Source organism: Pseudopodoces humilis, chromosome 31 (assembly GCF_049639895.1).
Source record: "Pseudopodoces humilis isolate 2021_Gansu_Grassland_sample_001 chromosome 31, ASM4963989v1, whole genome shotgun sequence".
In the NCBI taxonomy this organism is placed as follows: Eukaryota; Metazoa; Chordata; class Aves; order Passeriformes; family Paridae; genus Pseudopodoces; species Pseudopodoces humilis.
In genome coordinates this window covers 1635087-1656586 of record NC_142230.1, presented here as the reverse complement: position 1 = coordinate 1656586, position 21500 = coordinate 1635087, and the positions used below count along the sequence as shown (strand labels likewise).

Below are 21500 nucleotides of genomic sequence, written 5' to 3'. Positions count from 1 at the left end.
AAGAACATGGGAACCAAAAATCCTTTTTGGGAGCAGGTGTCTGGAAAATCCCTCATTGCTCCCAGAAAACAAGGCATCTGGGGGCTCCCCCTGGTTTTACAAAGTTCCCAGCAGCTCCTGGCATGGGGGGTCCAGAGATGTGACCACAGCCTCAGCTTCCCTCTGCACAAGGGAGCAGGGATGTATCCCCTTCACTGGGGTCTTCCCAAACTGCACAGATGGACCCTGAGAAGCACAAAGCTGCTTCCTGGGGATGAACAGGACAGCTCAGCACTGTTGAGGGGTATCACAGCACCCAGTACAACCCTCATGGCACAAAGTTTCACTTCTGCAAGGGGTCCCTGTGTCAGGAGTGCCTCCAACATCACTCCACTGCTGGCCCCAGTGGCAGAAAGAGCTCTCATGGCTTGCAGAACAGAGGGTCTGAGGCACTGATAGCTGTACGTATAGATCATATATTTGTGTGTGTAACTCTGCTGCATCCTTACACAAAGAGCTGCATCCTTACACACCCGCACAGGTAAATACTTCTAGATACTGACCTCTTCAGATTAAAGTCCAAGGCACTTTTTACAGTGAACAGGTTAAAGCCGTAGTTTAAAACATGCCTGTTTCTGGGTACAGCTTGGGTTTATGGCAATGTTGTGGGGACAGGCTGTTGTCCCCAGTCCTGTCCTTCAGCTGAGAGGCTGGCCCTGAAGGAGGAATGTAAGCCCGGGACTGGATCCTGACCACAGAGACATGCAAGCAGCTCCCACTGACAGGTGCATTGGTAATGCCAAGACCCCAGAAGGGGGAAGAACACTTTGGGCGGAAGAAAGAGCAGAGCTGGGTGCACAACCTACAGCACCCAGAGCACCAGGGCCGCCAGCCAAGAGCACCCACTGGGCAGGTGGTTCTGGAGCCCTGCCTGGTGTCTCATGGGGCTCTGAGGTGCCTCATCCCATAGGGAAATAGTTAATGCCACAGAGAAGCTTTTTCTCTCTCCTGCAAAAGCTCTTCTTTACAACCTTGAACCCTTTGGATTCCTTTTTAGGAGGGAGCTTGGAGATAGGTGAGAAAAAGCTCAGACCAGTACAGAGCCTGGTAGCAGAATCTTCCGGAACTGCTGAGCAATCACCACCATTGCCCTCCACCAAACATACTTGGTGGCCATGGCACAGGGCTCTTAGCTTCCTGGAAATGCTGGGCAGGAGAAGCCCAAGGGAGAGTGGTACAGAGGACCAGGAATCCCCTGGCAGCCCCAGACCTAGCTGGCAGTAGCAGAGGCTCAGCCCTGGCCTCTCAGAAGAACCAGCCTCTTTTCTCCATCAGAGCTGGTTTCTGCAGGGAGATTTCAGGTCTGGGGTCCAGCAGGGAGCATCCAGATCTCATGGCAGCTCATTGCTGCTAGGGCTCTACTGGGTTGGACTGGCCTGGAAGGATGAGACCAGCACAGCTCTGACAGTGGTAACAGTGATAGCATGGCAGTGACAGCTCTGATTAGGAAGGGCCAGTGTAGGGACTTTTAGACTTTCTCTGGACAAAAGCAGCAGAAATTGGTCCCATAGGTGCTGCTCATTCCTGGACACGTCATGCTCTGTGAAGACTGGCCAGGACAAAGTGTGGCTGCCAAAGAGCAGTTTAAGACTTATGATCCAGTGGGGATCAGGTCCGGCAGCTCAGGGGTTGGAGGTAAGGAAGTGATGCTCTCTGAGGCTCAAGGAGCCCATAGAATCAGAGAATCATGGAATCGCAGAATAGTTTGGGTTGGAAGGGACTTAAAGCTCATCTGATTCCACCCTATGCCATGGGACATCTTCCACTACACCAGGTTGCTCCAAGCCCCATCTAACATGGCCTTGAACACTTCCAGGGATGGGGCAGACACAAGTCTGGGCAGCCTGTTCCCAGCTGGAAGGCTGAGACGAAGCAGTCCCTGCAACCTTGTCTCATTTCTCTTTCATGTTCAGGGTTTTCTCCTCCTATGCCATCATGCCCTGAGGTTGAGCAAAAGCTGCAGCTCCCCAGGGCAGGGTGTGAAATGTGAACTGTAAATGTCCCAGTCTCTTCTCCCAGGTCAAAGGACAAGAGAAAATGCCTGCAAGTTGTGCCAGAGGAGGTTTAGGTTGGATATTGGGAAAATTTCTTGTGTGTAAGTGTGGTCAGGCTCTGGCACAAGTTTCCCAGGGCAGTAGTGGAGTCCCCATCCCTGGAGGAGCTTAGAAGATTTGTGTATGTGGCACTTGGGCACATGGGTTAGCAGTAGATTTGGCGGTGCTGGGTTAACAGTAAGACTTGATGTTCTTAGAGGACTTTTCCAACCTTAATGATTCCATAATTCTATAAAAATGTGATCCACAACTCTGCTTTCTTAAGAGCCTTCATCCTGGTGGAAAAGGAAAAGTTTGACTCTTGCAGAGCTTGTGCCCAGGGAACAGAGATTCTCCTCTGCTGGAGGATACAACCTGGGGAGAATAGCTTTCCAGACCCTGGGAAAAAAGGGGAGTCTGACCTTTTTCTAGGGAGAAGCAAAGCTCTGCTGCTATTGGGCTACACACAGATGCAGACCTGCTTCTGGTCAGCTTCCAAGTAATGGGAACAAATACAAGGAAGATAAAGGATAATGACTTGGGTTCTGCACCTCTCCCTCCCTCCCTGTCCCCCATCCTCACTGACAGTAGTAGCTGTACTCAGAAACAGACATTTTTGGCAGCAGCCTGGTGTTGCTGCCTGCTAACAACCATGTTGGGTACAAAACCATAATTGAAAGTTACCATAACCATCATAATATAGCAATATATTTCATAGTTAAAATAAACTATTATGCTTTCCCCTATCATTAAAAAAGAAGCGAGCAGTACATAGGCAAGATGCAAACCCAGGTCAAAGCTCCTTAAGTCTGAACAGAAACTTCCATGAGTTTGCAGAGATACCATGGAATTTTTCTTGTATTTCTAGGATAGTTCCTTGCAGGCAGCGCAGGAAAGAGGGTCATGGAGCAAAAAAAGCCCCCATAAATGTGCCAAAAATGGGACTGGCTGGGTTAGGTGGGTCCTGGAGGGGCATTGGGGATTGGCCCCATTGGACTGTGGGATCGATCAGATGCTTCCCAGCTGCAGGTCGGCATCTCTATGATTTTCCTCTTGTGCTGTTTCTTCACCTTGGTTGCTGATCTCAGCTCTTCTCTCTGTTTGTCCCGATGTCCCTTAGTGTATCCAAAGTGATCATCTCAGGTGTGTGGACAGGATCGGCTGGGGAGCATTTACTGGAGCTCTTTACTGGGGCTGTGCCAGCTGAGGCTGCTGATGACCAAGAGCTGCCGTCAGGGAGCAGAGCAGCAGCTCTGGGTGGGCACGCTGGGCTGGACAGCACTGGGGGCTCCCCACCATGCCTGCCCTCACTGTGGCTTCAGGTTGGCTTCCTGGCAGCGGGACTGGGGCGGGGTTAGTCTCGGTGCTGGCCATGGTGGAGTCCGGTGCTGGGTGTAATGGATCAGGACTACTGGCACCAGTGTTAAAGGACTGGCAGGGATGGGATAGGGGCTTTGAGGATTGGCATGGGAATTCAGGGATGTGGAATGGGGGGTGCAGGGGTGGGATAGGGGTGTGGGGGATGCAGGGTGCAAGGTGCAGGGCATAGGGTGCAGACCCTGGGCTGCCAGGTCTCAGGCAGAAGGGTTGTTGCAGTGCAGGTTATGCTGAGGTGAGGCCAGGGGAGGGAGGCTGTGAGGTGCGCAAGGATCCACTGCAGCAGCAGCTGCTCTCCCCCAGAACAAGGCGGGGCTCTAGTTGCAATCCCAACAGTCTTACTGTGGTCCTTACCACTCCAGCCTTGGGGCCTGCGAGCTGACAGCACCTGCTCTTGTCTCACTTGGTTGGATTTCCTAAACTTGATTATGAACCTGGCAGGGCGGTTCCTGGGTTCCTGCTGGCAATATTGATCTTCAAGAATCAATACTTCCTCTGGCTCTCTGATGCCCCATGCCATTCCATGGGCAGTTTGCTCCTATCTGAGGCCCAGAAAGCATTTTTCTCCACTAGCTGACTACAGGGCAGGGAAAATGCTGCACTTCAGGCTCTTTCTCAGAATTTTTAAAATATTCTCCATTGCAATGCTGGGAACCTCCTGACAGGTGAACAGGAGCTTCTGCTGGGCAAGATGGACAGGTAGGCATCCAGATGCATATGGGGAGCAGCAGCTGGGGTGAGAATAGATCATGGGGGGCTTCCAGGGCAGCAGTGAATTCTCAGCCATCCATGGGATATCAATGATACTAATTACAAGAGCTTGGAAGAGCAGCTTATTCCCAGAAGCTACATATCTCCCACTGGCCAAGGACCAGTAGCAATGGGCACGTGCCTACCTGAAGGCAACAGGGTCCTGTGTTTGGTCCCCTGCTACCAACACTGCTGTAGCAGGGATCTCATTTTGCAGTACTCCTGCTGTTGCCTTACAGCCTTCCTCCTCCTCCTCTTCCTTCTCCTCCTAGGGCCAGTGTGGGGGCAGTACTCACTATCTACTGCTTATTTTCTCCAGCTGCAGGGCACAAGGAGTGAAACCACCTCACACCACTGGCGGCAAAGAAACTCTTCGACATTGGGGGTGTAGGGATGGTGGTGCAGGAGGGTGGTGTGTCTCTGCCCCTACATACACACAAAATCCAGCATTATTTATGGAAAGGAAAAAGTTACAAAGGGGAGCATTACAGGCTGAGTATACCTGGAATAACACAGTGACTGATTACAATTACTGACACTGCTGAGGTGTAATTAATATTGCAGAGTAATAGTTACTTCATCTGTTTAAAAATATATAAATATTCTCTGCTGAGTTTTCATGGAAAGCAGCAAACACCTGCCCCAAACTTGGAGCCTGGTGCAGCTCCATGCAAGGATCCAGGAAAGCCAGAACATGACACTGGGGAAGAACTGAGGAGGAAAAAGGGAGAAATGGTGAAAGCAAAACAGAAAGTGGCTGGTTCCAGAAGCAGCCAAGTGATGCCAAGGGTACCTCAGGAAGCTGAACACCAGCAAAAATATAATGGAGTCTGAGGTGCTGCACTTTGGCAGGCATGGGCAGCAGTACCATTTCCGAGATGGTGCCAGAGTGCTGCTGCCCTCCACCAAACCCAACAGAAGTGGCATGAAGGTGATGGGCTTTGTTTTAAACAGATGAAGCACCTGCCCCTGCTAACACATCACTTGCCAGTGAGCTCCTGCTTGATCCTGGTGGATTTGACACTGCCAACTGGGTTCAAGCATGGATTTTCCCAGCAGAAGTGGAGACAGTTGGAGCTGATGGGGTGTTCATCCAGCACTTCTGAGACTGCTGCAAAGAGCCCACTGGCTTTGAAAAATGCTGGGAAGCTCCCAGCAGGAAGTGATGTGAGCACCTGGAGGCCCCCTCAGCACCCAGGCTGGCCTGCGAGCTCCATCACAGGCCACCAACACATCGGCTGGGGGCAGCCTTTCATGGCCCTGCACACTGTAGGCACTGCTTTCCTGGCTCTGGCATGCATCTCCAGGCAGGATATGACACTAAAGGACCAGAAAGACAAAGTGTCCATTGTTATTCTCTGGGTAGAAAACACTCACAGCTCCAGAGAACTCTCCAGGAAGGTTACAGCCAGATATTGTCACCCAGCTGTCAATGTGAGGGGGCTGTCCTGTGAGTCCTGGCAAGGAGATGGATGGAGCATAGGCAGCGTCAGCCAGAGCCTGCATAACGAGCCCCCGACATTGGCATCTGCCTGGTGAAGTTGGCAATCATGAGAGGGGCAGGGGGCAAGGGGAGTGCCCCAGGGAGAAGAACTCTCCCTCCGGTGTCTCCGTTGCTTCAGTGCTTCTGACTTGGTGTTTTGTTTTGTTTTGTTTTCAAATGTGAAGACCTGAGATTGAGCGTGGGTTTTCCGTCTGCCACTGGACGCCATGGCAAAGGCTGGCCCAAGGCATCACCTTCTGTCCCCTTCCTTCACCACGTGTTGAGGCACCTGAACAGGGATGCAATTCCCGATACCAAGGCGTTGGCAAAGCTCCGAGCATTGCTCGGCACTGCTGGTCCCATTGGCTTCAGCTGAAGGGTCCTGCAGTGGTTCAAGGACCAGAAGAAAGTTCACAGAGACCTCGTGATCTGTGTGGAAATGCTTCCCCTGTCCACGGTGGGGCTGAGGGACTGCATTTTAGCAGCTGCTTGAGCTCGTGTAAGGGGTGGGGAAGGAGGTGGAGCTGACCCCAATGGGGCTCTCAGAGAGAGGTGTTTGGGGGGTGCTCACTGGCACACCAACCCCCCGGGCCTCCAGGACAGCGGTGAGCAGGCGCTGCTGCTGCTGGCGCAGCATGTCAGCCATCAGCAGGGGCAGGGAGTTGAAGCTGGCACTGAGCTGCTCCAGCTTAGATTCCAGGCCACTGATCTGCTTTTCCAGGTCCTCACTGCGGTCATTTAGCTCTGTGATGAGGTCGTACATCACATTCTGCATCTGGGGAGGGGACACAGGGGACAGTGGCGGGGTTAGTACCATGGCTGGAGGGGTTAGTGCCACTGCCGCTAGCAGAGCTCACCCCTTTATCCCTTTCTGCCCTGAAAACTGACCCATCTCAGCCCACCCCAGGTTTTTCCAAGGGTTCTGTGGCTGCAGTTTGGCTCATCCCTGGCCATCAAAGCAAGGAAACTCTGCTGGCCCTGTGCTGCTGAGCAGTGGTATCCCTTACAAAAAGGGTTGCAGGGAACCCCTGGCTCATGTATGTTTTTCCTCCTGCTTTGCAAGGGCAGCCATCCCACAGCAGCTATTCCTTGCTGACATTTACTGAGTCGGAGCATTTTGCGGTCAGCCAAGTCTGCTTTAGTTTTTCTGAGTGAAGAAAAACACTCAGTCTGGCCAAGCCACAGGGTCCCTGTGGGACTTGCCTTTGAGAGGTCAACAAGGGTGTTGGCTTGGTCACTCAGCTTCCTCTGCTCCATCTTCACGCTCCGTAACCTGGGGAGAAGGAAAGAGCACATGGCTGTACTCCCTCTCCTCTTTCAAACTGCATCTGGAGACCTGCCTGCATCCCAGGCAATGGAAAACTGTCCCCACTCCCCTGCCAGGGACAGGATCCTGGTTTATCTGGAGCTCAGTCTGCCCCCAGCCCACTGCATAGCCTCTTACTGGTGGATGGCTTGTAGGAACTTCCTCTGGTGCTTTCTGACTTTAGCATGGTCGATCTTCTTCAGCAGCTTGGTGTGCTTGTAGATAAGCCATGTTTCCCGCAGGACATTGGCTGCTGCATTCTTGATCTGAAAAGGAAGAGTGGCTGCAGGTCACCAGCCATGTGGGATTTCACAGAGACACTGGTCTTGCTCTGCCATGAACCAATGCTGCAAGAGCACTCAACCCCAGCTGGAGTGAGGCACTTGGCTTTGTACCTGCACAGTCTCCTGCACTGTTGCAAGTCAAACAGCATTAGGGTTAGGGTTAGGGGTTAGGGTTTGGGGTTAAGGGTTAGGGGTTAAGGGTTAGCGTTAGGGACTGTTGCTACAGTTCAAGCAGGAGTAAGAGAAGGCAGAGCTATTGGCCCCTGGTGCACCCACATCCCACTCCTACTCTGCACTCATTCTCCAGCACTTGGCTCTTTGCCTACACACAAAGTTGTACCATAAGCCTCAAGAAAAAAATCCCAAAGGTTTTCTTGATTCCTGCACCCATCTGCCAATCTTGGCAAGTCCCACTTGTGCTGCCAGCACTGGGACATGACTTCTGCAGACTCTCCAGCTAAACCACAGCTCAGCGGCTTGTTCCAGGAGGAATTGTCTGCCGTCTGCCTGGCATGGAGCCTGCAGATCTCTATCAGTGGCCAGTGGAGCAGGGCTGACCAGCTGTTTTGCTTTTCCAGCCTGGTCACACCAAGGCCCTGACTATTTCTGGGGTGTCAGGGCTTTGTCTGGGACTCTGCTCTCTGGGATGAAGTAGGTGCCCTGTTTGCATCCCACAGCTAGTTGCCTTTCCAAGGCCTGCACTGATATTCATTTTGCCACCATCCCCTCTAAAACATATTGTAGTGTGCAGAGCCCATTATATAACATGATGCTTTGCCATGATGAGGCTGCCAGGACCAGTGACCTCCTGCTGCTCCTGCATGCTATCAGGGATGTAACACCAGACCCTGGTATGACAGTAACCCCATGAACGCAGGCTCTGGGTCCCTCCTCAGGGGAACCTTACGGTGTGGTTCTTATCTGTGGTGGGCACTGAATCACCAAAATCCAGTTGTTTTCCTGACACCAAGAGAAGTGAGATCATACTGTGGAAGAGGAGGGGGTATGTTCCCAGAGGGAGCATCACCTGAATCCCTGAAACAGAGCTGGTGCTCTTTGTCTCAGTGTAACACTTGTGCCTGTGCTATATCCACAGCACTTGGACAACTTCCTCAGCAGTGGTACCTTCAGGACCCACATCCAAAGATGCCAACACCTTCCTCTCCTGTTGTAGCCTCACTCAGAGATGATGCTAACACCTTCTTCCATAGTGGTACCCACAGGATCCAGGGGTGCTGACATCTTCCTCCTGCCATGGTAGCCCAAATCCCCAAATCCTGGCACACAACAATTCCCCTACTCCTGCTGTCCCCCATGGCACCTTACCCGCTTTGTCAGTTGTGTGTCCATCATGAAGTTGTGGACATGCTTCTCAGCTTTGGTGAGCTCCAACTTCCTGGCCACCACAGCCACCACCAGTGCTGTACATCCAGCACCCTGAACAAGGATCAATTGGGGAAAGAGTTTGTCACCTTCTTGTAACACCAGCACTCCCACCCTCATCCTTGCAATCCGCTAATTAACTAAAGCTACACATCCTCCTCATTATCCTAACAAAATATACTACAGACGCTGGGTGTCCTTGAATGGCTGATGGTGAGCTGCGTAACTAATGGGAGAGGCCAGGGCTATTAACAAGGTCAGCAGTGGTCAGTGGTGAGCCTGTGCCATTGCAGGCCACAGATCTGCCCCATGCCAGTGCCCTCCACTCCCAAGAGAGGTCTGGGCTGGGAGAGCAACGAGGGAGCACCAGGCAAAAGGGATAAGAGAAGAGAAGGGGCCCCAAATCAGGACCCCTCAAGTTGCCATGTGTCCCAACTGCACCAGCTGGGAACTCACTTATCCTGTCAACTGTGGCCAGATCTGTGTGGCAGCTATTGTCTCCAGTGCACATCTGTGCCAAGGTGTTCTTTCCAGAGCCTCCCTGCTGTGCTCCTGTGCTCCTGAGCTCTGCCTGCTGCTGTTCATACCAGCTGTTCATACCAGGTTGCTTCCCCCTAGAGCTCTGGCAGAGTGCACTCAGCCTGGCACGCTCTCCTTAAAGAGTCATTAATTAACCTGATACCCTGAATCCTTCAGCATCCTCAAAGGTCCTGCTGCACACTCTCAACTCCCACCACCTCTGTCTTCCTGGTGGAGCTACTACCCCTGGTACTGACTGGGGAAACCCAGCAAAGCCTCCGAGCCCAGTGGGCAGGAGGTCTCCATTCCCAGGGGTGGGGGGGCTGTGCTGGGTGTGGGGGGACACTTTTACAGATGGTGTCTCACTTCAAAGTAACCACTGGTTGGAGAAGAGCTTTGGGAGCCTGCAGCACAGGAATCCCCTTGGCTGAACCAGCAGCTTCTCCTCTGCTGGCAATTGCTGCATCCATAGGGATTTTCTCCCTTGCTTGGCTCCCACCAATAATACCAGCCTTGCTGCGCCTGACCTCATCCAAGACAGATCAAAGACTTCTAGATAATACAGAATTAATACCTCTTGGTGGAGCCTCCCCAGCTGATGGTACTCATGGGGTAAGTTTGGTCTGCCCTAGCTGGGAGGAGGGAAAGCTTCATCCCCAGGGCCTGGAGCTGAGGTGGGCAGAGTCAGGGTGCTCATGGCTGGGGTGGATCTGTGGAGGAGCCATGACCACAGATCCCCCAGCTGCTCCTTCAGCAGCCCTGGCTGGAAAGTCCCACAAGACAGGAGATCTCGTGGTGGGCTCCTTGGGGCAGGTATTCTGGAGGGCCTGGAGAATGGTGACCTTTTGACCAGAGGGAAAGGAATCCATGGCAGATGAGCAATGGAAGCCAGATGGTGTGGACGAGGATGGCCAAGGGATGCTCAGGTGCCCTTCTGCTCCCTGGGGCCATCACTGACTCCACCAAGAGCCCTCCACCGTTACTGAATATAGGTCTAAATCCACCCCAAATTCATCATCTGAGATAACTCCATCAACTTCCAGGCTGTGACACCTCAGAGCTGAAGTCTTTAGGCCTTGTACATGGACAAAACAGCTAAGAAACCGGTCCCCACAAAATCCAGTGGCCCTGCCTCTGCAATGGAGAGAGGCAGAGCCCACAGAATGGATAAACAGCTTGGCATGGCCCTTACCATGATGCCAGTGAGCAGGCAGACTCCCTTCCCACAGTAGGTGTGTGGGACCATGTCACCATAGCCGATGGAGAGAAAGGTGATGGAGATGAGCCACATGGCACCCAGGAAGTTGCTGGTTACATCCTGCTGGTCATGGTACCTGCCAAGGAGACACGGACATCAGTGTCACAGCAGGGAACAGGGACGGATGTGGAAGAAATGGGGGTACCTGGGCACAGTGGCTCACCTGGCATGACCTGTGCTGGGGTAGAGAATTAACAACACAGTCGGATGTGCCATAGTAGCAGTGGTTGCACAATTTCTGGCACTGGAAAACCCACATGGACAAAATGAGAGCAAAAACTCAGTGGAAAGGGCTTCTGTTTTCAGTCAGACCTGTCACCACATCCCAGTCCTGTTGTGTGTCCCCAGTGTCATGTGGTGCTTCAGCAAGAAATGGCTGATGGGAGAAAGAGCTGTGGCTCTGCAAAGCCCCTGATCACAGCAGCTCAACATTGGCATCCTCCTCTGCATCCTACTGGTGATGCAGCCTGAACTGTGCTGTCCCAGAAGACAGTGCAGTCCCAGCAGAATTGCTGGGCATGGGCCCCATCAAGCCTCTGGCATGAGCTTAGCTTTGAGAATCAGAGGAACAGCTCACACACTCAAGACACAGCACACGTTGAGTGGCTGCAGCTTTGGGAATGCTGCAAATTTTCTATGTCCCTGCTGAAATGTGAGGTCAGTGACCACTCTGGCTGTCCCAGACATTGGCTCGTCCAGCAAACACGCAATCAGGGGCCCCAGCTGCCTCCAGCTCCTCAGAGCTGGCACAAGCACAGCCAAGCCATGCAGGTATGTTTCCCGAGGGACACAGTGCTGACTTCTGGCAGCAGAGCAGGGCCTGGCCCAGTCTGCAACGGGTCTCAACCCTAAGTCAGCAGGGGCAGGCAGTGCCTTTACCCCACTATGAACAAGATGGTTGTTCTCCTGCCTCCCCAGCAGACTTCTCCTAGCCTCCTCACAGAATCCAGAGAGGGAAAACAGATGGAGCTTTTGGCAATCCCAACTCCAAGATCATAACTTGCAGAGCAGTTGGGTTTTCTCCTCTTCTGAAATGTTTTTCCCTCAGCTGGAGACTCAAATGAGGTCCTGGTGCAGGAGAAAGCACCCTCAGCCATGGTGAGACTCACTCTGGGCAGGGTTGGCCAGGGGAGCTAGAGCACATAACCACAGTGGCGCTCTCCAAAATTCCAGTGCCAGCCTGTCCAGTGTATTCTCCTGAGGAGAGCTGAGCCTACCTCATCCCACAGGATGGGATGTCTTGAGGGGACAACCCCAAGAGCATCATGCTGGACAAGGGGGTTACAGGCCTACTGGACAGAGGTACATTTTCTCTTCTGAAGAGGACTTTGAGCAAGAATTGATAAAACAGAGGGGCTGGCACATACCACGGCTGGTGTGGGCAGAAAGAGGGGCCACCTGCTCACGCCAAGAGATGCCGCAATCAGACAGACACCAGCAACCGCTTTCTGCTGTCCCCTGGTCTGCCAGTCCCCAGAAAGGCCACAGCCACCCTCACCACTGTGGCAGCTGTGAGCATCACCATATTGCCGTGCCATGCCACTGTGGCAGCACCATCTCGGCTGAGCCGACCCCATCGCGCTGGGCAGTCCCAGCTGGTGCTCTAGGCTGGCTGCTCCAGGAGCGGGCAGGCGGCACGAACAAGCCCACGTGTGAGCACACGTGCGGGCCGTCGCGGGCAGCCCCGGCAGCGCTGGCGGCACCGCAGGCACTGCAGGCGGTGCGCGGTGGCCGGGCGAGCAGGCGAGGTTGCTAAGCGACTCGCTGCCTTCGGAGAGGTGCGGCCCCGCGGCGCGCACGGGAGGATGCTGCGCCCACAGACGCTGGAGACCACAGCTCAGTGCGAAGGAGACGTGCCATGGCCGTGCCACCCCAGCCTGAGAACCATGTCTTGGAGACGCACAGCTGCCTCTAAACTGCCCGGCCCCAGTGGCTGTTGGTTGGGAATGGTCCTGCAAACCGCAGCAAATTGGTTTCCACTGACAGTGACATCAGTGTGGACAGGGGGACACATTCTGGGTAGGCTTTGTGGGAGCTGTGTGACCCCCAGGGCTGGTGCATGCACAAGGGATCTTGCATTGCTCACACATGGAACATGTCCCAGGGGTTCTGCATTCCCTCAGTCCTGCATCCCCCAGGACTGACGCATCTCCAGCCCACCTGGGTTCACTTCTGCCTCTCCGTACATACACGGAGGTGATGGCAACTGCAGTGCCAATGATCTGCAGTGCCTTTGCATAATTTCTGAGGCTTTTTGTTCCTAATAATTCTTCATTGCATCTTCCAGCCTAAGCCTCACCTGGTGTGGGATTACCCTCCTGTGTGTGTCCTGGATGCCTGTCTGCCTGCTCCCTGTTTAGGAGGCATAAACCACGGTTTCTCAAACACAATTAGGTGGTGCCTGAACATAATAACCACATCCAGCTCATAAGGAGAGCATCATTAAGGGAGGCAGGAAGGCAAAGGTAGCCAGTAAAAGCTCATAAAATCTGTGTGCTGTCCCACGCCACTGCCACAGCACTTGCCCCTTTGCATTATGACCTGAGCAATGGGTCCCACCCTGGGGAAGAGTTGGGGGGTGGCCTTCGTCTCACTTTGCAAACAATCTAGAAGCAATCTGGGTGTCCCAGGTAACCCTGGGGTGCCAGTTGGTATGAGTGATCCTTTGCACCTTAGTTCCAAGGGTGACACAAAGCTGCCACAATAGGACAGCTTCTGGATGACCTGCCCTCCCTTCCCCAGGTGCTGCTAGCACCCTGCACCGTGGCTGTGGAGAAAACCTTCTGGCTGGGGTGCCACCACCACAGCCCCCTGGTTCCCTCAGCAGACAAATAGTGGTGGCAGGTCCCTGAGAGATGGAGGTGCAGTGATACCCACCAGGCTGGTCGCCACAGCAACCCTGGTGCTGAGCACGCTGATGCTGGCATGATGCCATCAGGCTGTGGGTTTGTCACCACAGTGTTGTCATGACAGTTGCAGTGATGCTAGAGCCTGAGCCAGGCCCTGTCACCATCAGCACCTCTGGCCTCTCCCCATCCACAGCCCCCAGCTCCCACCATTCTCCATGTCCCTCACCCATGTTCCTGGGGCTTCTGGCACCACACATTGTCCTCTTGCACAAGAACCCTGCCTGGCCTAGGTACTGCACTGTGAGGACAGGGCTGACCTTGCTCTGCTTCCTGCCTGTGTAAGACAATTTATCATCTGCTAGCAACAGTGCTCAGTCGAGGGAACCTGTGGCTGCTGAGGCTCTGGAGCCCTGCATCCCTCCTACAGGGTGTTGGGACATCACATCTCCATTGAGAATGCCAAACCACAAACTGCTGAGCATCCAGAACTACTGCACGTCCTGAACCATGGAGCATCCCAAACCTCTGCACATCCAGAACTGCTGCTCATTATGCTTGAGTCCTGAACTATTGAGCATTCCAAGACACCATGCATCCCAAACCTCCACCTATGTGCATCCTGAACAGTTGAGCATCCCAAACCAGTAGGCATTCCGAAGTGTTGAGCATCCTGAACTGACACATACCCCAAACCACTGCCCATTCCAAACCACTGTGAATCCCAAAGCACCGTGCATCCCAGACCACTCTCACCTCTCGCACACACGGACTGTCCATGCAGCAATGATCCAGAGGGAAATGCTGAAGACCAGCAGCACTGTCCCAGGGCAGATGGTCATGAGTGTCTTCATGACAAAGCGGGTGTTGAAGTTAATCTTGTTGAGTGCCCCAATGCTGCGTGAGGAGGCATCAGTGAAGAGCTTGCTGTGCAGCAGCATCACCCGAGCAATCAGGTAGAGGCGCAGGAACATGGGGATAGACAGGATGATGTCCACATCAGCTTCTGCCCGAGAAGGTGTGTAGGAGAAAGCCAGGCGAGCTGTCCAGAAAAATTTGTACTCCCCAGGAATGGGGTGTATGGCACAAACCAGCATCTCCAGACTGATGTAGAGGATGCGCTCATACGTCATCGCTATCCGCCAGTCGTCAGCTCCATTGTCGATCACAAAGAGCTACCATGATGCAAAACCACGCAGTTACTAGTGACCCCACACAACTTGCCCACTGGCATCCCTCCCTCCACAGGCAGTAGGGGTCATACACCAGAGCTAAGAGGAGCTGGGTGTGGCTCAGCCAGAAGCTCTGGGGATGGACAGAGAAGAAAAACATGGGAATGAGTCACCACCAACCTCTCTGCTGCCCTGCTAGTGTGTGTCAGGGATGGTCACGTTGCAGGGGACACCAAAAGCATTAAGGTGTCCAGGCACATCATGGCACAGCACCCAGGCACAGCCTGGGGACAGGTCACTCAAAATCTACCTAGCAGAAGCCCACCTCCCGGAATGTCCCCCTCATCTAGGCCACAGAGATGGGCAAGCCGTGGTGCCACAGAGCACCAGCATGAGCCACCCCAGTCCCTCTGCTCCTGGTGCTGCACTGATTTCACCGACAGTCATCACACCCTGAGTTCTGGGGCAATATCTGGGCAATGAACGCCACAGTCAGAGCATCCAGCTGCTGGCGGAGATGGGATTCAGTTGTCATGGCAACTGATGGTTCATCCAGCTCCTCTGCCATCATCAGTGATGGAGCTGGGGGTCTCTACAGGAACTGAGGAGAGCTCACTCAAAATCTGGCATCTCTGGGATGCCACCAGAGCCCTGGGAGTCACCCACCCTGTCCTGCCTCAGCAGGGCTGTCCTGAGGCTGCTATCAGCTTCTCCCTGATGTGACAGGGACACCGGTATCACCCACAGCAGCAGGGGCATGCTCAGGGCCTCTCTGCAAGCAGCACTTGGCAAAGAAGCCACCAGGAAGGGATCCAAGGGGATGTGGCAGCTGGTGCTACTGTCCACGTCCTCAGTCCTGCAAGGATTGCAACAATGCTGGCTTGCTCACAGATCCAGGGCTGCACACAGCCAGGGCAGCAGATGAGAGGTGGGTGGGGAGCATGGCCTCAGCTGGTGCTGAGCCCAGGAACAACCCTCCTGCCCTGCCAGAGGCCCCAGTACACCTGTGCCAGCCACCTCACTAGCACAGCATAGCACTTGGGGCTCTCCCTGGGGATGGCAGGAGCCACTGGGACTGACTCATGGAGTGGCTGCCCCAGCCACCTCCCTTTCTGTAGGGAAAACTCTGCTCCTTTTAGCTTCTTTGTTTGAGAAATTGTTTACAAAAATGCTCCAAGCTGTCAAGGGAGATCCTCAGACATTTAGCAAGCTGACAGCCTATTCCTTCCTGGAAAAGGGTGTTAAAATAAACAAATTAGCAAGCGGAAAAAGGCAGGAGCCTTTTGACTGCATGATGGGGGGTTGCCATAGGCCAGGGAAGGGAAGGAGCAAGAGAGGATTTGGGCAGGATACCCCTGAGCCAGCCCCCCTGCTCTTAGTTCTGTACCTGTGAAACATCAATGTGGGTTCCCATGGAAACCTAGTGTAGTTTGGTGGTACCCAAGGGGGCATTCCCCAACATATCCAGCATCACTGGCTCCAGCAGGGGAAGGAACAAGAATGCTGGCCACCACATCTCCAGAAAAACAAAGCACAAGGAAAGCTACCAAGACACCTCATGGGGACTAAAGTTTCACCAAAAGCATAAACAGCCCTAGGCACTCCAAGCACAGGGAACAAGGGGTCTCTTCCCCCACAAAACACCTTAGTGGGAGCTGGCAGCATTGCCAACACTGCTCTCCTTCATGTGTTGTGATGATAATGTGGTGCTGGCAGAGGATGGCATGTTCTGCCCTAGGCACCAGAGGCATCATTGGGGTGCCAAGTGGCGCCTCAGCCCCAGAGAAACTGAGGCAAGTGAAGACCTTCAAGCATTCCAAAAGGACTAAACACAATTAGTAGGATGATAAAATCACAGACTGGTTTGGGTTGAACAGGACCTTAAAGCTCATCTCATTCCACCCACTTTCACGGGTAGGGACACCTTCCACTGGACCAGGTTGCTCCAAGCTCCATTCAACCTGGCCTTGAACACTTCTAGTGATAAGGCAGCCACAGCTTCTCTGGGCAAGAGAGGAAGAGGGAATCCTGAGGGAAGAAGCTGAAATAATTTCTTCCCAGAGGCTGGTAGGTCTGAAAGGTGCCATGGCCAGGTGAGCACAGTCCCAAATTTTGGCCAAGAGGTACAAGAAATTGAGGATTTACAGCTCTGGCAGCCCCATTCCATTTTGGTTGGATTATCAGCAATTCCTTTTTAACACTATAACACACAGGGCAATGAGCAGCCAGCACAACTTTGGAGCAGAACAAGTCAAACTCATCTAATTCCCTGTCCTGACAGTGTAACTGGCCTGGGAGAGTAGCTGGGACCATGGTGAGGTTCAGTCCCCATTTGCAGAAGGACAGCAGTGGGACTTTGGCTCTGGTCAAGGCAGGAGAGGTTTGCACAACCCACTGCCAGAAACAACAAACAGAGGAAACAGTTAGCACTGGGGGCACGGCTCACCCGGCTGACCCCAACCACGGTCATCCTAGGGTAAATATTATTCCAGCAAGAACCAGAGCTCTCAAATATTTGCCTTGGGTAACTCATCCCCAGGCTTGGTCCCCATATGGGCAGGCTGAGCTGGAGTGGGGACTGCCAGGACAGAGGCAGGCAGGGAGTGGGATGCTGCTGCCAGCCCCCTATGATGGCAAAGCCCCTCTGTCCACCAGCCCCAGGAGGGACAAGGTGGGATTATGGTGCACTCAGGGCCAGGGGCTTTGACATCCCTTCCCAGGATGCTCCTTCTCCTGACTGGTGATTCATTCCTCCCATGCCCAAAACAGGCTGGCATTGTGCCGAAGCTAAGGTTGCACAGGGAAGCACAGCCTTCCTGGAACAAACTAGGAGTCCTTTAACTTCCCAGGGAGGAAGAGAGTGTGCAGCACTGATTAGGAAAAGATTTTGCGGCTTTCCTTGGCACTTTGACTGGCCTGAGCTCTTCCTGTCTATAGTCTCCCCCATTCACCAGCATATCTGCCAGGTACCTGAGGCTCAGACAGACCCCTTGGTGCCTGCCCCCAAAGAACCCTCACTGCCCCCCAAGACACTTACAAAGAGGAAGGAGGCTCCAGAATGGAGCAGGGAGTGAGCTCAAGTACTTTGCCACTCAGGTGGTTGGCAAACCCCACAGCCCACCCCAGCAGCCCCTCACTAAGCACTGATGATGCCAGGACCTACCTGCACCTCCCGTGTGTGATAGGCGATGATGAGGCCCAGCAGGATGACAGTGGAGAGGCTTATAAGGCATTTCAGGGCCAGGGAAAACATGGAGTCCTGCAGGGTGAAAGCAGGGGAGGCGTTAAGGGGTACAGAGCTGTGGGATTCTGCTGGCACTGGACTCCACACCCCAAAGAAAATACTTCCCCCCAACACCTGCTATCCCCATCCTCAATGGGACTTCTGCTGCTTCAGCTTCCCCCCTAAGCAGTTTGACATAGTAGTAAGGGCACCATCAGTACCATCAGCATCACTGGCACCACTAGTACCACTAGCACCATGTGCCCTCTCTCCAAAACTCTTTTTAAATTTTATTCTGCTGAATGTAGTTCCCAGCCTCCCCTCTGAGATGTGCAATGCCAGTGCCCTGGCCCCATCTAGCCTAAGCCCAGTATTATGGTATCCCAACAGATGATCTAACTAGACCCTCCAGCTAATTAGTCTCATATAAATTAAACCAGTCCCTGATTCACTGATGGCTGAACTGGTGGGTCCCCAGGAGAAAAGCAGGATTCACCGTTCCCTTCGGATACTGGTAAACTTAGGTGGTGCCAGCCACAGTCTAGCCCCCACTGATGCAAAAGCATTGGCAGCCCTTCACCAAGATGTTATTCCCAAACCAACCCTCCTTACTACTGCACCTGTCCCACACCTCCATGCCATCACCAACATGCCCAGCGCCAGCATGGTGAGGCCTGGCACACTCATGGTGTGCTAATGACATACTATCCTTGGCTCCCCAATGTGCTGGGGTGGCTTTGGCCCTCTCCCCAGTGTTCCTCATCTCCGCAGGGTGTTTGCACGCAGAGAAGGGACTATTTGCTGTGGAGGCGGCACTGCATTGTTAACAACTTGGCTCTGGCTGTGCAATTGTGTGGATATAATGGCTGGTACTAAGAAAAGTGCTGGGACTAAACACTGCTATTAACAGGCAAACTCCAGAACAGCATTGTGCCCAGCTGGCTCTGACAAGACCCTTCCCAGGGGCACAAACCCTGCATGGACACTCACTGCCCCACCTGGCAAGTGTTACATAAACAATACAACAATAACAAATGTTACACGGCATTTACCAATGCCTCCTGCCTGAAGACAGACAGGTCTGTCAGGAAGAGCCATTCCTGGATCCCATGCTTGCAGCAAACAATATGGGATCTTGGCCGAAGTGGGGAAAGACCTTGGCCTCCCTGGCACATGTCGGGCTCCACCACGTGGATGGCAGGATGCTTCACTCTGATGGTGCTGCACAGGTGGAGGGAAACAGCAATACTGTCCTGTGGGCAGGAGAGACCCTATCTTGCCCACAGATGATTGACAGGCAGGGAGCAGGCAAACCCTGGCCAGTGTGTTCTTGCTTCCCAGCTCAGCCTTGGCATCCTCTGGCTGGGAGCATGTGGTGGCATGGCTGAGGCCATGGGGCAGAGTTGGAGCTGTGCTGACATTCCCAAATGTACAGTGGCAGCCAGCCCTGATCACATGCACTCCTACACTCATGGTCATGTCCCTGCCTGTGAGTTCTGGTTTCTCACCAGGCAAGTTTCAGGGGATTTATACACAGCTACTGAAAATCTGGCCAAGGGCCTGCAGAGGCCGGAGCCAGGGACTCTCCTGAACCCTGTGGTTGTCAGCACTACTGTTTGTGTCACAGTGGGGCAGGGGCGCAGCAGCGTGTCACAGCTACTGCATGGCAGCAGTGCTGACTCACAGGGTCTTCCCCAGCTGACACAGCAGCTCAGCGTGGTGGGGCCAGTGATCATGGCAGCGGTGCTGCTGGCAGTTTGGTAAGGGTGGACAGTCCCCCGGTGCCAGGCATGCAGGCACATGGAGACTGTGTGGGTGGCTGCAACTCAACAGGTAGCAGATGCAGGTGGGGGATGGTGGTTTGGCTCCTGCTAAAGGGGAGTGGGAACCACCAGAAAAAGGCTCTGGCATTGAAGCATCTTTCTTTCTCGGCAAGGATGCCAGGGATGCCAGCTTGGCACCAAGGCATGCCCGTGCCTCAAACAGAGCAGTGGAACTGCTGCCCGCAGCTGCTACACACCCACTGACCCTGGCAGCCATGGAAAGATGGGGCCCAGGAACCCCCCCACCAGGCATCTCGGTGGGAAGGCAGCAGGGTCCCCCAAACCACAGGACCCCCAGTGACATGCCTCCCTCCTTCCACCTCCTCTGCTCACACTGCCCTCCCCACTGCTCGTGCTGGATAATGGCAGGAAGTGGTGAGCAGCCCCTTCCCACCCTGCTTCTTCCCCTCCACTGGCAGCACCATGGCGCAGGGACCCCTACTGGCTGCACCCCAGCCCCCTCAGCAGTGCCGTCCCGCTGACGCCCATGGGTGCTGGTGGGGGTGCTGATGCCTTCCCCTCTCTGGATAGGTATAAATAACATGACAGATGTCTATACAAAGAGTTATTCATATCGCTGCCAACCAGCGCAGCCCAAGAGCAGGAGCTGGAAGGGACGTGGGGGGGAGAATTATAAATAAAAGACACTGTCCTGCAAAAAAAAAGGAAAAAAAAAAATGGCAGGAAGGGGTGTGGAGGAGGAGGCGGAGGAGGGAGGGGGTGCTTCGCTGCACCGCCGGGGGCACAGTGCTTTTGAGGAGTGTACTGACATGCCAGCAACAGGCACCACAGACCTCAGTGGGTCGGTGACTACTGCTGCAAGTGCATGGGGCAGACAAAGCACCCACCAACACATAGCCCCCTCACCTCCGGTCAGGTGGTCACCCTGTCCAACACCTGTGGCTACGGCATCCACTAAACCTCTGGGAACATCCTGTCAGTCACCAGCCAGCCTGTCTGACCCTGTTCTGCTCCAAATGGGCCAAGCAGCTCCATATTTATCCCATGAGATAGATGGGGCAAATGGCTCCATGCCCACCCCACCAGGCACCATCTGGTGCCACCAGACCCACACACACCCCCCTGGTCCCGTTGGTACCTTGGAGTAGAGCCCCCAGGAGAGCTCGGTCTCAATGACCATGACGACAATGCCAAACATGCCGAAGATGAGCGCGTAGTCGCTGAGGCGCTTCCTCTTCTCGAACAGTGCCCGGCGGTGCCCAAGCCGGTAGCCAATGTTCTGCGCCTTGCGCTTGGGCCCCTTGGCAAAGGTGGTGGGGGCCGGCCGGGCAGGCGGGCGGGTGGGACGGTGGGTGGCGGGCGCATGGTTGTCCTCGCGTGAGACAACAATTTCAGGGGGTTCACCGGCACCAAAGAGCTGCAGGGGTTGTGCCTCCGGCTCGGCCTCGATGAGGTTCCGTCGGGATGCGCTGAGTCGGCTGAGGGGCTTCATCACCCCCCCGCTGTACTTGCAGGAGCTCATGGCAATCTCGGTGAAGGGGTTGCTGTCCCGCCGATGAACCAAGGGGCTGGGCTGCCGGTGTTTGCTGCTAACCACCCCAGAGCCCGCTGGGTGGTCGCCGAGGTTGAGCTGGCTGCCGTGGCGGGAGGAAGGGTGGAGGGCGGCGGGGGCGGTGGGAGGAGGAGGAGGGGCCCGTAGCGACCCGGGCGAGGAGTGCAACAGGCTGTGCTGAAGCGGCGGCAGCGCGGAGGGCGGCGGCGGTGACCGTTCATCCCCCGGTAACGGGCAGGGACACCGACCATCCTCCTCCAAGTCCCCCACGCCCGAATCGTGGAGATGCCCCGATGTCTCCATGACGGCGGTACCGGCGCCGCTTTACAGGGCACCGGTTCCGCTTTACCTGCCACCGGCCCCGTTCGCTGGATCATGAATGGGCTCCGTGCTCTCGCCGCTATCGCCGCCGCCACCGCCCCCGCCGCTGCCGCTGGCCCGGCCCCGCAGCGCCATTGGCCACGCTGGGGCTCCCCGCAGGCTGACATCAT

The 21500-nt window shown here is 54.5% G+C and overlaps 1 protein-coding gene across 2 annotated transcripts; it reads right to left on the bottom strand.

Annotated features, from left to right (window-relative positions):
• Nucleotides 1–509: 509 nt before the first annotated feature.
• Nucleotides 510–21346, bottom strand: KCNN3 (potassium calcium-activated channel subfamily N member 3). Of its 2 annotated transcripts, XM_005532323.3 has the most exons (8): nucleotides 20596–21346; nucleotides 17614–17709; nucleotides 14035–14453; nucleotides 10367–10508; nucleotides 8599–8709; nucleotides 7127–7254; nucleotides 6886–6955; nucleotides 510–6457 (listed from the first exon to the last, which is right to left on the bottom strand). In XM_005532323.3, the coding sequence occupies exons 1-8, from the start codon at nucleotides 21310–21312 to the stop codon at nucleotides 6161–6163; spliced, it is 1980 nt and encodes a 659-aa protein (XP_005532380.2). In that variant the 5' UTR covers nucleotides 21313–21346; the 3' UTR covers nucleotides 510–6160. The 2 variants fall into 2 exon arrangements, with proteins under 2 accessions (XP_005532380.2, XP_087924700.1); XM_088068574.1 differs by lacking the exon at nucleotides 6886–6955 and having other exon boundaries at nucleotides 6362–6457.
• Nucleotides 21347–21500: the final 154 nt, after the last annotated feature.

Bases quoted from the DNA above. Each gene is read 5' to 3' on its own strand.
- KCNN3 (XM_005532323.3), bottom strand. From the start codon at position 21,312: ATGGAGACATCGGGGCATCTCCACGATTCGGGCGTGGGGGACTTGGAG. The intron at 8,710-10,366 runs GTAAGGGCCATG...ATCCTTGTTCAG, and splicing joins GCCTGCTCACTGGCATCATG to GGTGCTGGATGTACAGCACT. The intron at 6,458-6,885 runs GCAAGTCCCACA...TCCCCTCCCCAG, and splicing joins CCCTTGTTGACCTCTCAAAG to ATGCAGAATGTGATGTACGA.